The sequence below is a fragment of the Brassica rapa genome, chromosome A02, assembly GCF_000309985.2.
Source record: "Brassica rapa cultivar Chiifu-401-42 chromosome A02, CAAS_Brap_v3.01, whole genome shotgun sequence".
NCBI lineage: Eukaryota > Viridiplantae > Streptophyta > Magnoliopsida > Brassicales > Brassicaceae > Brassica > Brassica rapa.
The window spans coordinates 13,862,065-13,874,045 of NC_024796.2; the positions used below are offsets into that span (position 1 = coordinate 13,862,065).

General features: G+C 34.7%; 4 protein-coding genes across 4 annotated transcripts; all 4 read left to right on the forward strand.

Annotated features, from left to right (window-relative positions):
• The first annotated feature begins 4 nt into the window (after positions 1-4).
• On the forward strand, positions 5-1,828 carry LOC103853040 (12-oxophytodienoate reductase 1). The gene is made up of 4 exons (XM_009129943.3): positions 5-315; positions 648-778; positions 869-1,045; positions 1,133-1,828. Exons 1-4 carry the CDS (start codon positions 92-94, stop codon positions 1,723-1,725), a joined length of 1,125 nt encoding a protein of 374 aa, XP_009128191.1. The 5' UTR covers positions 5-91; the 3' UTR covers positions 1,726-1,828.
• A 233-nt stretch (positions 1,829-2,061) lies between these two features.
• Positions 2,062-4,460, forward strand: LOC103853041. The gene is made up of 6 exons (XM_009129944.3): positions 2,062-3,023; positions 3,123-3,184; positions 3,279-3,318; positions 3,464-3,535; positions 3,618-3,674; positions 3,743-4,460. The coding sequence occupies exons 1-6, from the start codon at positions 2,895-2,897 to the stop codon at positions 4,166-4,168; spliced, it is 786 nt and encodes a 261-aa protein (XP_009128192.1). The 5' UTR covers positions 2,062-2,894; the 3' UTR covers positions 4,169-4,460.
• A 182-nt stretch (positions 4,461-4,642) lies between these two features.
• On the forward strand, positions 4,643-5,279 carry LOC103853043 (egg cell-secreted protein 1.1). Its single transcript, XM_009129946.3, has one exon. The coding sequence runs from the start codon at positions 4,695-4,697 to the stop codon at positions 5,160-5,162; it is 468 nt and encodes a 155-aa protein (XP_009128194.1). The 5' UTR covers positions 4,643-4,694; the 3' UTR covers positions 5,163-5,279.
• Positions 5,280-6,302: 1,023 nt separating this feature from the next.
• LOC103853042 (glutamic acid-rich protein) lies at positions 6,303-7,309 on the forward strand. Its single transcript, XM_009129945.3, has 2 exons — positions 6,303-6,529; positions 6,615-7,309. Exons 1-2 carry the CDS (start codon positions 6,382-6,384, stop codon positions 7,193-7,195), a joined length of 729 nt encoding a protein of 242 aa, XP_009128193.1. The 5' UTR covers positions 6,303-6,381; the 3' UTR covers positions 7,196-7,309.
• The last annotated feature ends 4,672 nt before the right edge of the window (positions 7,310-11,981 follow it).

Here is an 11,981-nt window from a genome sequence, read left to right on the forward strand (position 1 = left end):
GTATATATATATGTCGCAGATATAACCATCTTCGTCCACAACTCACCAAAAACTTGAAAGTGTTTTGAGAGAAAAAGAATCACAGAAATTCATGGAAATGGAAAATGCAGTAGCGAAACAGAGTATCCCTCTTCTCACTCCCTACAAGATGGGAAGATTCAATCTCTCCCACAGGGTTGTTCTGGCACCATTGACGAGACAGAGGTCATACGGAAACGTTCCTCAGCCTCACGCTGTCTTGTACTACTCCCAGAGAACAAGCCCAGGAGGGTTTCTCATCACTGAAGCTACAGGAGTTTCAGACACAGCTCAAGGGTAACAAATTACTCTGCTCATTTTAAATTTGAGTATTTTATGGAACGATTAAAAGTAACAGTTACAGTCTTCAATATTTGATAGTTTAGTATTAAAGCGGTGGACTTACGGTTTGAGAACTAGAATAATTAAATGTTTTTTCATTTTATGCTGTTTTGAGAATTTTGATTATTTTGTGCTATTTTATATAAACTTGTTTTAATAAATGCTATTTCAGAGATTTGTCCATTTATTTTTTATTCTGTTAAAGTTTAGTCTTTTATTTGTGGGTTTTGGTCATCTTAAACTATGAAACTAAACTCTGTTACATTTGTGTGATTATGGTCTTGAAGCTACCAAGATACTCCTGGGATATGGACGAAAGAGCATGTGGAGGCATGGAAACCAATTGTGGATGCTGTTCATGCCAAAGGTGGTGTCTTCTTCTGTCAAATCTGGCATGTTGGTCGTGTTTCTAATCGAGGTTTGTCATTTGAAGTTGTATTCAATTATTCATAAGGCTGGTGGAACCCATATTAGCATACTGAGTATAATACTGTGTGTGTGTTTTCAGGTTTTCAACCAAATGGGCAAGCTCCCATCTCTTGTTCCGACAAGCCATTGATGCCTCAAATCCGCTCTAACGGCATTGACGAAGCTCTGTTTACCCCACCAAGACGGCTAAGTACTGAAGAAATCCCTGGCATTGTCAACGACTTTAGGCTCGCAGCAAGAAACGCTATGGAAGCTGGTAAAGCATTGTTAGTCAAGAAGCTAGCTATACTCAATTCATTCAAAGACACTTAACGTTATGTGCCCTTTAATGTTGTTGTTGCAGGCTTTGATGGAGTTGAGATTCATGGAGCTAATGGCTATCTGATAGACCAGTTCATGAAAGACACGGTGAATGACAGAACAGATGAGTACGGTGGATCATTACAAAACCGTTGCAAGTTCGCACTAGACATAGTTGAAGCAGTGGCTAATGAGATCGGACCAGACCGTGTTGGCATTAGACTCTCTCCCTTTGCTGACTACATGGAGTCTGCAGACACAAACCCACAAGCGTTAGCCCTTCACATGGCTCAATCTCTGAACAAATACGGGATCCTCTACTGTCATGTGATAGAGGCAAGAATGAAAACAATGGGAGAGATAACAGAGTGTCCTCACTTGCTTGTGCCTATGAGGAAAGCTTTTCAGGGGACTTTCATCTCAGCGGGTGGTTTCACGAGGACAGATGGGAATGAGGCAGTGGAAGAGGGACGGACCGATCTTGTGGCTTATGGTCGGTGGTTTCTCGCGAACCCGGATTTGCCTAAGAGGTTTGAAGTGGATGCACCGTTGAATAAATATGATAGGCCAACGTTTTACACTTCTGATCCTGTTGTGGGTTACACGGATTACCCTTTTCTTGAATCAAAAGCTTAATTTTGTCATTAAGAATGTTATCTGTGTTCCTCTTTTATGTAATAAGATCTTTCTGGCATTAAGATAATGTTGCAAGTGTAACACCAATCATAACCTTCCGGCTTAGTTAGCGTGTTTGCTTGCTCTGACCAGCCATTAGGCTTCCGAGAGCTTAGTCTGGTTACATTACCTGTTTCTGCACCTATGTTCTTTATCACACAAGAGTAAAGATCAAACTCTGCCTTTAGTTTACATCAGCTTGCTTATATCTACTGATCCGCCACACTTGTTGCTTAAATATAGTTATGGTTTATTATGTCAAATAAAAGTTAAAATTAATTATGTCAAAATTAAAGAGTTGAGGATTTATTAAGCAACAAAACCGCAATCTGAAGGCCTTTTGTAATATAGGTTTTTGTTATGTAAAATATTGAGATTTAGATTTTCTATGCATTTTATGTTGTGCTGATAAACTTTAAAATTTAACAACATTAGCTGTAAGTATTTGAATTTACAGAAATATACTGGTGCATGGAAGATGTTTAATATTATTAAATGGTGTATTTACCAATACAAAATACCCTTTTTTATGTTTTGAAAATTTCTTCTCAGAAGAGTATTTTCGTTTTGTCAGATTTTATTTTCTATTTATAAACCCTCCAACTTGTTTTGCTAATAAGAAAAATAATCTAATTTCTCGACGTTAAAAAAATTGACTGGAAAAATTTGAATAAAAAGAAAAATAGACCTCTAACATACGGCTTCTCATGGTGCATGGTTATTGGAAGATGTTTAATATTAATTAATGGTGTATTTACTACTAATAATATATATATATATATATATATATATATTTTTTAAAACAAAATACTAATCATTCAAAAGAGTATATATTTTTATTCGTTTTATCAGATTTTAAGAGGTAGAGATGTTGGGCGGTGTTATCATTAAATAACATCTTGGTTTAATACGCTTTCTTCCACGTGTCTTTTCATTATCCATTCACATAACACTTACGGACGGCTAAATAAGCGAGTTAACCAATCAGAGGGCGTGTTTCTATCTTATACGCGTTTTACGAGAACTGAGTTGCCAAAATTCAAATTTTAAAATAATATCCCCAAAACTTTCTTTTGTATGCTACAAGTTTCTCTGTTTCCATCATCTCAAAACTGTTTTGGCTCGTGGAGATGGAGTTTCACCGAATGAAGAGGAAGGAACTACAAGCCATGTGCATAAAGCATGGAGTCCCTGCAAATCTGAAAAAAACCGAGATGGTTTGTAGACTCACTTCTCTTCTCGAGGATGGACAGTCAAAGGTTTTAGCTTTTGTTGTATTTGTTTCAGAATAACACGACATGGGTTTTTGGTCGGAACTAATGGAGATTCGAACTAATGAGTTTTGTAATAATATGCAGAATATGCTTGAGACTACTGTCAAGAAAACTCAAGTTGAGTCTGTTCAAAAGGAGTTAGCTGTGTATGTCTCTCTCTCTCTCTCTCATTTATTAAACTACTAGTTAGATTTTTTTTTTTGTGTTATTGAGTTTTTGTCTCCTCGTCCAATCTCTCAGCGAAGAATTTGATGGTTATTGCGAAGGCGAGCTTGTCAAGGTTAGTAATGCTAGTCTTCTCCCACTAGATCAGTTCACAAACTAATGATACTTGTTGTGTCCTAATGGCTAATACACAAGAAGAAGATACCTATTTTGTCTATTAACAAGCTTGTTTCTGTTACCAAATAAACCTTGTTTGCCAGGTTACGTTATCAGGTAACCAGGAACCCATACGTACTGATATAACTGAGGCAGCAATGGAGTTAGGCTCTGAGGTTACTGACCTGCACCCCTGAACAATCAAAGCTCTAGTGTTAATGGTTGGTTTCTAATGTTGTGTGTGTTACCCTTTGGTAGAAACTTTCGCTGCTGGTCACGGAAGCGTACAAGGATGCATACGCAAAGAGTCTTGTGGTAAAGCAATCGTATAATGTCTCTCTTCATCTCTTGTAATTTTGAGGTTTTTTTTTTTAATTTCACAGATTAAGGAGGAGGGGGAGAATGTAGTTGGCAGCAGAAAGGTTAAGAAAGTAAAGTTCAGCCCTGAGTCTGAGAATCAAGTCTTCGAGTTCACTCGCTCTCTTAAGAAACTTCCTAGGCGTAAGAATGCTAGAACGTGTAGTAGCCAAGGTGGAGGAAGTATAGAACTGAGGAGGTCTAAGCGAACCGCGTCTAAGGGGGGGACAGTAGCTGCTGGATGTAATGGAAACTCAGCTAGTGGGATTGTTAAGCCTGAGAAAGTATCTTCTAGTTTGGTTAAGGATCATAAGGTCCCAAGGGGAAAAGATGATTCTAAAGTTGAAGTGGTTCTTAGGCGGTCTAAGCGTTTTGCGAATGACATCATCAAGAATACAAATGGAACACTTTTAAATTCATCGAAAAGAGTTACTAGGAGAAGAGGAGCATGACTCTATTAGTCTAGACTTTGGAGAGGGTTTCAAGTCAACAACACACAAGACTAGTATCATGTTCTGTTATGTTCTATTGTTCTCCTTGTTTTATTATCTATTAGACTGTCGGTTTGTGGTGAAGAAGCTTCATTTGGTCAGTTTTTGTTGGTGAAGCTTTTGTGGTGGAGATTCTTTAGTCGGTTTTGGTGTTTGTAAACCCCATTTTTTCTTGTCTAATGATGTTTCTAAATGTGATGTGCAGCCATGCATACATGTTATGTGCACACATGCATTCTTAAACGATAGTAAATGTTAATACCATTTGTAACGCATATTAAATTACAATAAGTATACCCACTAGGCCACTAGTCATTCATTATCTCACATAAAGGTGTCTAATGAGTTTCCTATGTATTTACTTTAGCCTTTTCACTCTACCATTTACATGTAACAGTCAAGGCCACAAGTGTCTCTATATAAACTCTCTCAGTTTATCACTCACTCCTCATCACAAACACAAAGAAATCACTTCCTAAACTCTCTCATGGCTGCTAAACCTAGTTTTGTGGTTGCATACGCTGTCATGTTCATGCTTATGGTGGCTTCTCCCACAGTGAGATCTCGACCTCTCATGAAACCAACCGTTGGTGCACCTTCTCCTTCCACGAGCCTTGTGTACCGTCTCAGGCTTGATGAAGAAACAGGTTACTGCTGGGACTCACTGATGCAGCTCCAACACTGCTCTGGAGAGCTGATCTTGTTCTTCCTCAACGGTGAGACTTACATCGGTCCTGGGTGTTGCAGTGCTATAAGAACCGTTGGACGCAAGTGTTGGACTACTATGATTGGTGTTCTTGGTTTCACTCCTCAAGAAGGTGATGTTCTCCAAGGTTACTGTGATGACGACCAAGACTCTGACAAGATTGGTGATGAACATGCTCTTGCCTCCTCAACGCTGCCTTTGTCCCATAAGTTCAAGCCTAGTACTGTTGTTAGATCTTCTAACCCTTGAATCCAGAGCTTATGTTTATCTTATTATAACAGAAACTTTATATTATGTAATAAGAGAGTGCTGTTGAGAGAGAAATAGCTTCTCTGTTATTACTCAAGAATAAAAGATTGTTACTCAGAACAAGGTTTTGCAAATATAGCAAATATAATCTTTTTTTTTGTCAATTAGCAATATAATCTTCTCTTCTCATATCAAGACAATACAATTGTCCTTGCTATTATGTTAAATCAATGACAAATTCACCAAAAAAAACATGGCTAACCTAAGCCCTAATCAGGTCATGATCCATAACTATGGCTTCACTTTCAGAGAATCCTCAATTCGTTAGATGAGTTGTTTGGTTGCCAAGGTACACTCCTGAGTCCTGTAGAAGTCAGAAAGAAAGAAAATAATTTTGAGTGAAATCAAAGGTTCTTGAAAAGTAAAAATTAACGTAAATCAAAGACATTAAGAAATTGTCTTTCAGGGGTGCACTCACTTCAGGGACAGCACCTGCCAAACCAAAGATTACAGACTGATTCAATCGCTTTCCAAAAAACTCTAAGCTTGGAACTATTCACAGTCTGTTAACCGAATAACCTCAATATGCAAACAGACTACACTTCATCCCAAACTACACCAACAATACAAAGAATGTGATGCATAGTTAACAATCTTTATAAAGAGAATATAACCAAAGCATATAGTTAAAAGTCCTTTCAAAGAGAAGTACCAAAACATGTTATCATGAATGACTTGGCTTCTCCTGTATATAAATTAAGAATTAAGAATAGTTCATGGAGTGAATTTAGAATAGTTAGGGAAAGGAAAGAAAAAACTAATTTAGACCAAACGTGCCATTGCTCTGTGGTAAGAAGAACACTTTACAGGCTTTGCTTCTCGTGCATAGAGTGTTATTTATCATAATGCAAAGTAGGGTACACTACATGCATTGGTCATGATCTTAAAAACAAAAAGCTAATATAAAGATAGCCGTTACTTCCCGCCAAAGCAACCGTGATAGTTAGAAAGTAGCCAACCGTTGGCAGTAACAAAAGACAAACTCATGACTCTTTTTTTCTCAGTTTCCTGAAGAGGAAGCAACGAATATATATTCTTAAAGAAACTTATGTAATGGCCTAACTTTTAAAAAAGAAAACTGTGGATCAGAGAGAGACTTCAACCAAGACTAAAAACATATGGTAGTCCTAAAGAAGAAGAAGCATAGAAAAACAAAAACATGGAGCTCGAACTAGGTATGAAGATCACTCGAACAAAAGACGATGTCTCTTCCTCTACAGATTTTAGGGTTTCCAGAGATGCTTTTGGTCAGGTGTCGCTTTCTCGAGAAACCGAGTCTGTGTTCATTCTCACTCTCCATCTCAAAGGTTCATAATATAAACGTTTTCATTCTCTCATAGCAACTTTTAATGAACATCTATCTCTCAGAGGTTGATACTGAAAGAAATGCAGGATTCAAGAAGAAGGGTATTGATATTGATATAAACGAAGAAGGAGATAGGATTACTATAAGTGGAAAGAAGAAAGTAGAAGAAATGGTTTTGATAAAGTGGGTGGAATGGAAGAAGGAAACTGAGATTCAAGAATTCAAGAAAGTGTTTAAGATTCCAAATATCGTGAATCTTGACAAGATCAAAGCTAGGTTTAGTGACGAAGATGAGACTCTAACAGTTACATTTCCCAAGAAATTTAAGGGGATGACTGGTTTGAAGATTGAGGAGGAAACAGAGGAAAAAACAGAGCCAGAAGAGGAGGAAACAGAGGAAATAACAGAGCCAGACGAAGAGAAAACAGAGGAAATATCAGAACCAGAAGAAGAAATCAAAGAGGAAACAATACCTGAGGAAGAAGAAGAAGAAGAAAAGATTGAAGAAGAAGAAACAAAGGATCATGAGGAAGAAATTGAAGAAAAAGAAAGTAAACCTAAAAAGAAGAAAAGAAAAAAGTTTTGTTTTCCATGTGTTGCAGGATCTACTCTGCTTATGTCAATTATTGTTTTCATTATTCAATTGATTCAATCCAAAAGAAAATGAGATTTAATATTAGGGTTTCTTTGGGTAGAAGTTTTCTTGTTTTTAAGGACAAGACCCATTATTTCTTACTAATCTGTTTTGTCAAAAAAATAATATAGGATTAATATTGTGTAATGTGAGTTTGTTTTGTTTTATATAAATTTAATTTGAAATGGACATACCTATTCAATTATAATGCTTAACTAGATTTTGACCTGCACATTCGTGCGGATATTTTTCATTTTATGATTGTATACTTTTAATTTATTATAAATATTTTAAGTATATAATTTTAATTTTAGTGTTATATATTGTGAATATAAACCTATTATTTTAGTAAATTATATACATGGTAATATCCATCATATTATTTTAATAAATTTTATTAAAATAGAATATTTTTTGGATGTTATGATATTAAGTTTTCTTTTTTTGTTATTAAATTAAGACTTCAAAATATTAGATTACTTCAAATTTTATAACATAGTTTGTTTTTTCGTGTTACATTTCAAGAGGTTATTCTTTATTATCTATGATTATACCTTTTAAATTTTTTTTATAAATTATCATCTTAAGTTTGCATACTTATTTTTAACATTTTATATTTTTTCAAAATTGTTTGGAAAATTACACAACTATATTTGAGGTGGGAGATTATATGATTTTCAAAAACATTTTGTTACTAAATTAATACATTATTTCATATAAATAATTTTAATTTCGGTAAGATTTTTATATATCTCTAAGAATATTTTAATAATTAATATAAATATGAAATTTGATTTGTCATTAATATTTTGAATGAATTATTAAAATTTCATAGTTTTCTAATAACATATTTTTAAATAGTATATGAACTAAAGGTTAGTTATAAACTATTATATTTTTTTATATTAATTTTTTAAACAATATATTGTTGAGAGTTTCAAAATAAAAAAGAAAAAATAATATGTAGTTGTACATATAAAAGTTTAACCTATGTTAATAAATTTATGTTTATAAATTTACTTTTCTAAAAAATATAATATAGTTTATGAATTTTAACACATTTTAATGATGAGTGATAATTTATTTAAATAAAACTATTTTAAAAATAAAATAGATAAATTTACCCATATTTAATTCATATAGTACTTCTATTTTAATATAATACATAATATAAAATATATATAAAAATATTATAGAATTTTATTTTCTTGTTTTATAATAAATTTTTAATTAACATTGAATTATAAAGTTATATTAGTATTTATGAAATTAATTAAGTGTTATTTTATAAAAATATTTAGAAGGTTGGTAGGATTTTGTTAGATTATTTCTCAACAGAATTTGTTATACTTAAAAATAAATTTATATTTATATTTGTTTTATTATTAATGTAAATAATAAAATATCTCATATTAAGTAGTTTTTAAGATGGTCCTAGTATGACTTGTTAATAGTAGATAAAAAATAAGATTCTGTTTTATAAGATTAGATAAGTATTTTTATATGTTAATAAAAGCAAAAAAAAACCCATTAAAATGTTGTAAGAAATGGAATGGGCTTTGTAAATATGAGGCCTGCGAAAATGAGTTGGATAAATAAAAAAATCTTTTGAAATAAAATCAGTGGCAAAGTCATGTAAATAATGAGAAGAATTAAGGGTAATTTCTCATTTGTACTTCACTTTTAATAGGATAGATGGAACAAAACCCTAAAAAAAAAGAAATATGAACAAAAGACCATTGATAAACTTTCTGAAACAGGGATTCGTGTCAAAAAGACTCTCAGGTTACAGAGTTCTCAGCTGAAATTCAGCTCTCTCGTTTTGTAAGGTCGTCTATACCTCGTAACAAAGAATACCGGTACCAGCTCCTACAGTCAACATAACAAAACCCTATTCCGGAGAAAACCTCACAGGGAGAAACTACAACAAGATTCAATGGCTAGAAGATTCTCTAAAGAAGACAAAGGCAAAGACCTAGCTAACGGCTACCACCAAGCACCAAGAAAGCCAACTATCAAAGCTCAAGCACCGGATAATTCAGCACTACAAAAGTATTCCCTCACTCTTATTGGCAGGGTAACAAACCAAACAACTCAGAAACTTTGGTCCCTCATCCCCTTCTTCACTGAGCATTGGAAGTCAGACACTAGACCCGTCGGCGCGGACCTCGGAAACGGGAATTTCAATTCCAATTCGAGAAAGAAGAGGATCTGCTTGCAGTACTGGAGAAAAGGCCATATCACTACTCTAGATGGATGGTTATTGTTCAGCGATGGGAGCCAACAGTATCCAAAGACTTTCCCTCATTAATTCCTTTTTGGATTAAAGTACAAGGCATCCCAATTCATCTGTGGTCAGAAGAGACAGTAACAGACCTTGGCGAAAACATAGGTTTGTTTGATAAGATGGAGATCACTCAAACTTCAGTGAGAATGAGGGTCCATGTAAACGGCCTCCTACCTCTGATAAAATCATCAGTTATTGAATACTCCAATGGAGATGAAGTCACAGCAACCTTTGTCTACGAAAATCTCGAAAGACACTGCTCCAAGTGTTTCAGATTGGACCATGAAGTCCGTGACTGCTTAGTCGCTAAACACCAAGACAGGGAGGCGAAAGCTCTGGAACTTAAAAACAGAGCACTTACTGAGGAAAGGGATCCTCAGGACCAGCTTGAAAAGCGAAGATCAAACTCTGATGTATATCACTTTTCAGCAACCAACCCCAATGGAGAGGAGTATAGAAGGGGGAGGAGCTACGACCCCAGAGGTCTACGTTATGATGCTCGTCGAACACTGGAAGAAAGATGCAGATACCACTCTAGCTATGAGACATCTAGTCGAGGGTATACTAGAGAAGCATTCAAGGAGAGACAAAGAAGCTATGACAGAAGGTCGTCTCATCTGAGAGAACCTAGTCATCAGAATAGGGAAGTATCCTCTCGACCTCCGAGGAACGTTCCGGATAATAGAGAGAAAAAGTACTACTCTCCCACTCAGAGAGGGCGGTCTTTGACAAGAAGAGAAGAACAAACTGGATTAAGGGAGAACAGTAATAGCTCAGAAGGATCAAAGCGCAACACAGAGAGACAACCTCACATCCCAACTGAAACCCTCAATGAGGCCAGAGATGAAGTAAGAGAAGCAATGATTCAATATACTCAAGTAGCAGATCCAACGGAAAGCGCAGCCCGAAGAGAAAGAATGCGCTTGGCAGAGGAGAAGATGGAAGAATCAGCTTTACGCATAGCAACAAAAGCTTCCCTGAGGGAGACACACAATGCGGAAAGAGAGATTACCCCTGAGACAGAACGCTCTATGGAAAGGATCCCAATTACCCTGAGGCTTGGCCCATCTATAGAGCAAAGGAGAACGAGGGAGACAGACAATGCTGCGAGAGACCTAACTCTTGAGACTGCTCTGGCCCTCCGGGAATCTTTAGGAAAGTGCAGAGAGCTAGGACTATCAAGGATTCGGTGCTCACAGCACTCCAACAAGAACGCTAAATACAACAATTTTCGTTACCAGTTCCGAATCCATCTTCATTTTTGGTACTGGAACTGGAGAAGTGTTTAAAGGAGCGCTCGTGTTTAGATAGGGATTAGGAACAATAGAACTGCGAGAAGAAATTCATGTTATATATTATTTATTTTCCATCCAAATTTATGTTATATGTATTGTTCTATCGAGCAGACCGAGATTATTAACTTTCTCGTATCTATTCACTCATCTTTAATTTATTGGTTTGTCATGATTATTAAAATGAGTTACACACACGTCTTAAACTTTTTAAGAAAATAAATTAAAAATCGTGACAACAATTTAGTTCTTGGAGGTGGTGAGTCGTCAAATCGTTATTATATTTATGTAAGTTACGAGGGAAGAGAGAGCTAAAATTGTTTTAAAATATGTTAAATAGTTTGTATCTATATCTCTTACCAACTCAAACATCAACTCTAGACTAGCTAGACATTAACCAACACTTCATATATTTGTTGGCTCAACTAAACTAAGTAGACTAGCTTTACTCTTATTCTCCTTGTTGTAACTTCTAGTTGGTTTACTTCTTCATCGTCTTCTTCCTCTTTCATTCCTTTGTAGCTTTTTCTAAGTTACTCTTCTTTATTCTTCTTTTCTTGGAGTATTTAATTAATATTCAATCTCAACATTTTACCAATCTAATAAATTACCCAAAATGAAAATAAAATAATTAAAATGTCCAAAAGTACGTAAAATGTCCAAAAATACTAAAACTAAGCCTAATTATTATTTACAGATGTGATACTCTACCATTTTTTGTTAGTTTTGTTTTGTTTGGCATAATTTTTTTTATTTATTAAAAAATTAGACTGTATAAATATAATTACTCATATTAATCACGAGAAACCTAACTCAAGCACTACAAAGTATTCATGGAATACTGAAGTAATTTGTTAATGTGATATATTAAAGATAACATATATTTGGACTTCAAAAAAGAAGAGAAATGACAAGAAAAAGGTTTGTCAAAAAAAAAAAGGTTTGTCAAAGAAAAAGGTTATTCTTTTCTTTCTTCAAAAAGGAAGAAAAAAGTTTTTTTTTTTTTTTTTTTTTTAGTTATGGCTTACAGGCAAAATGAAGATTTCTTTACTGTCCCGCAAGAGATAAAAAACTATTTTGTTCGACTTAGAATTTTAAACAAAAGAATCTATCAAAGAATATATATCTTTCTCTTAAACAATCTCTTTCTTCTTTCTTCTTTCTTCTTTCTTCTTTCTTCTTCGCTAGAAAACAGAAAACCCTACATCTCCCTGAAACTGCTCTCTCTCAAAAATGGATG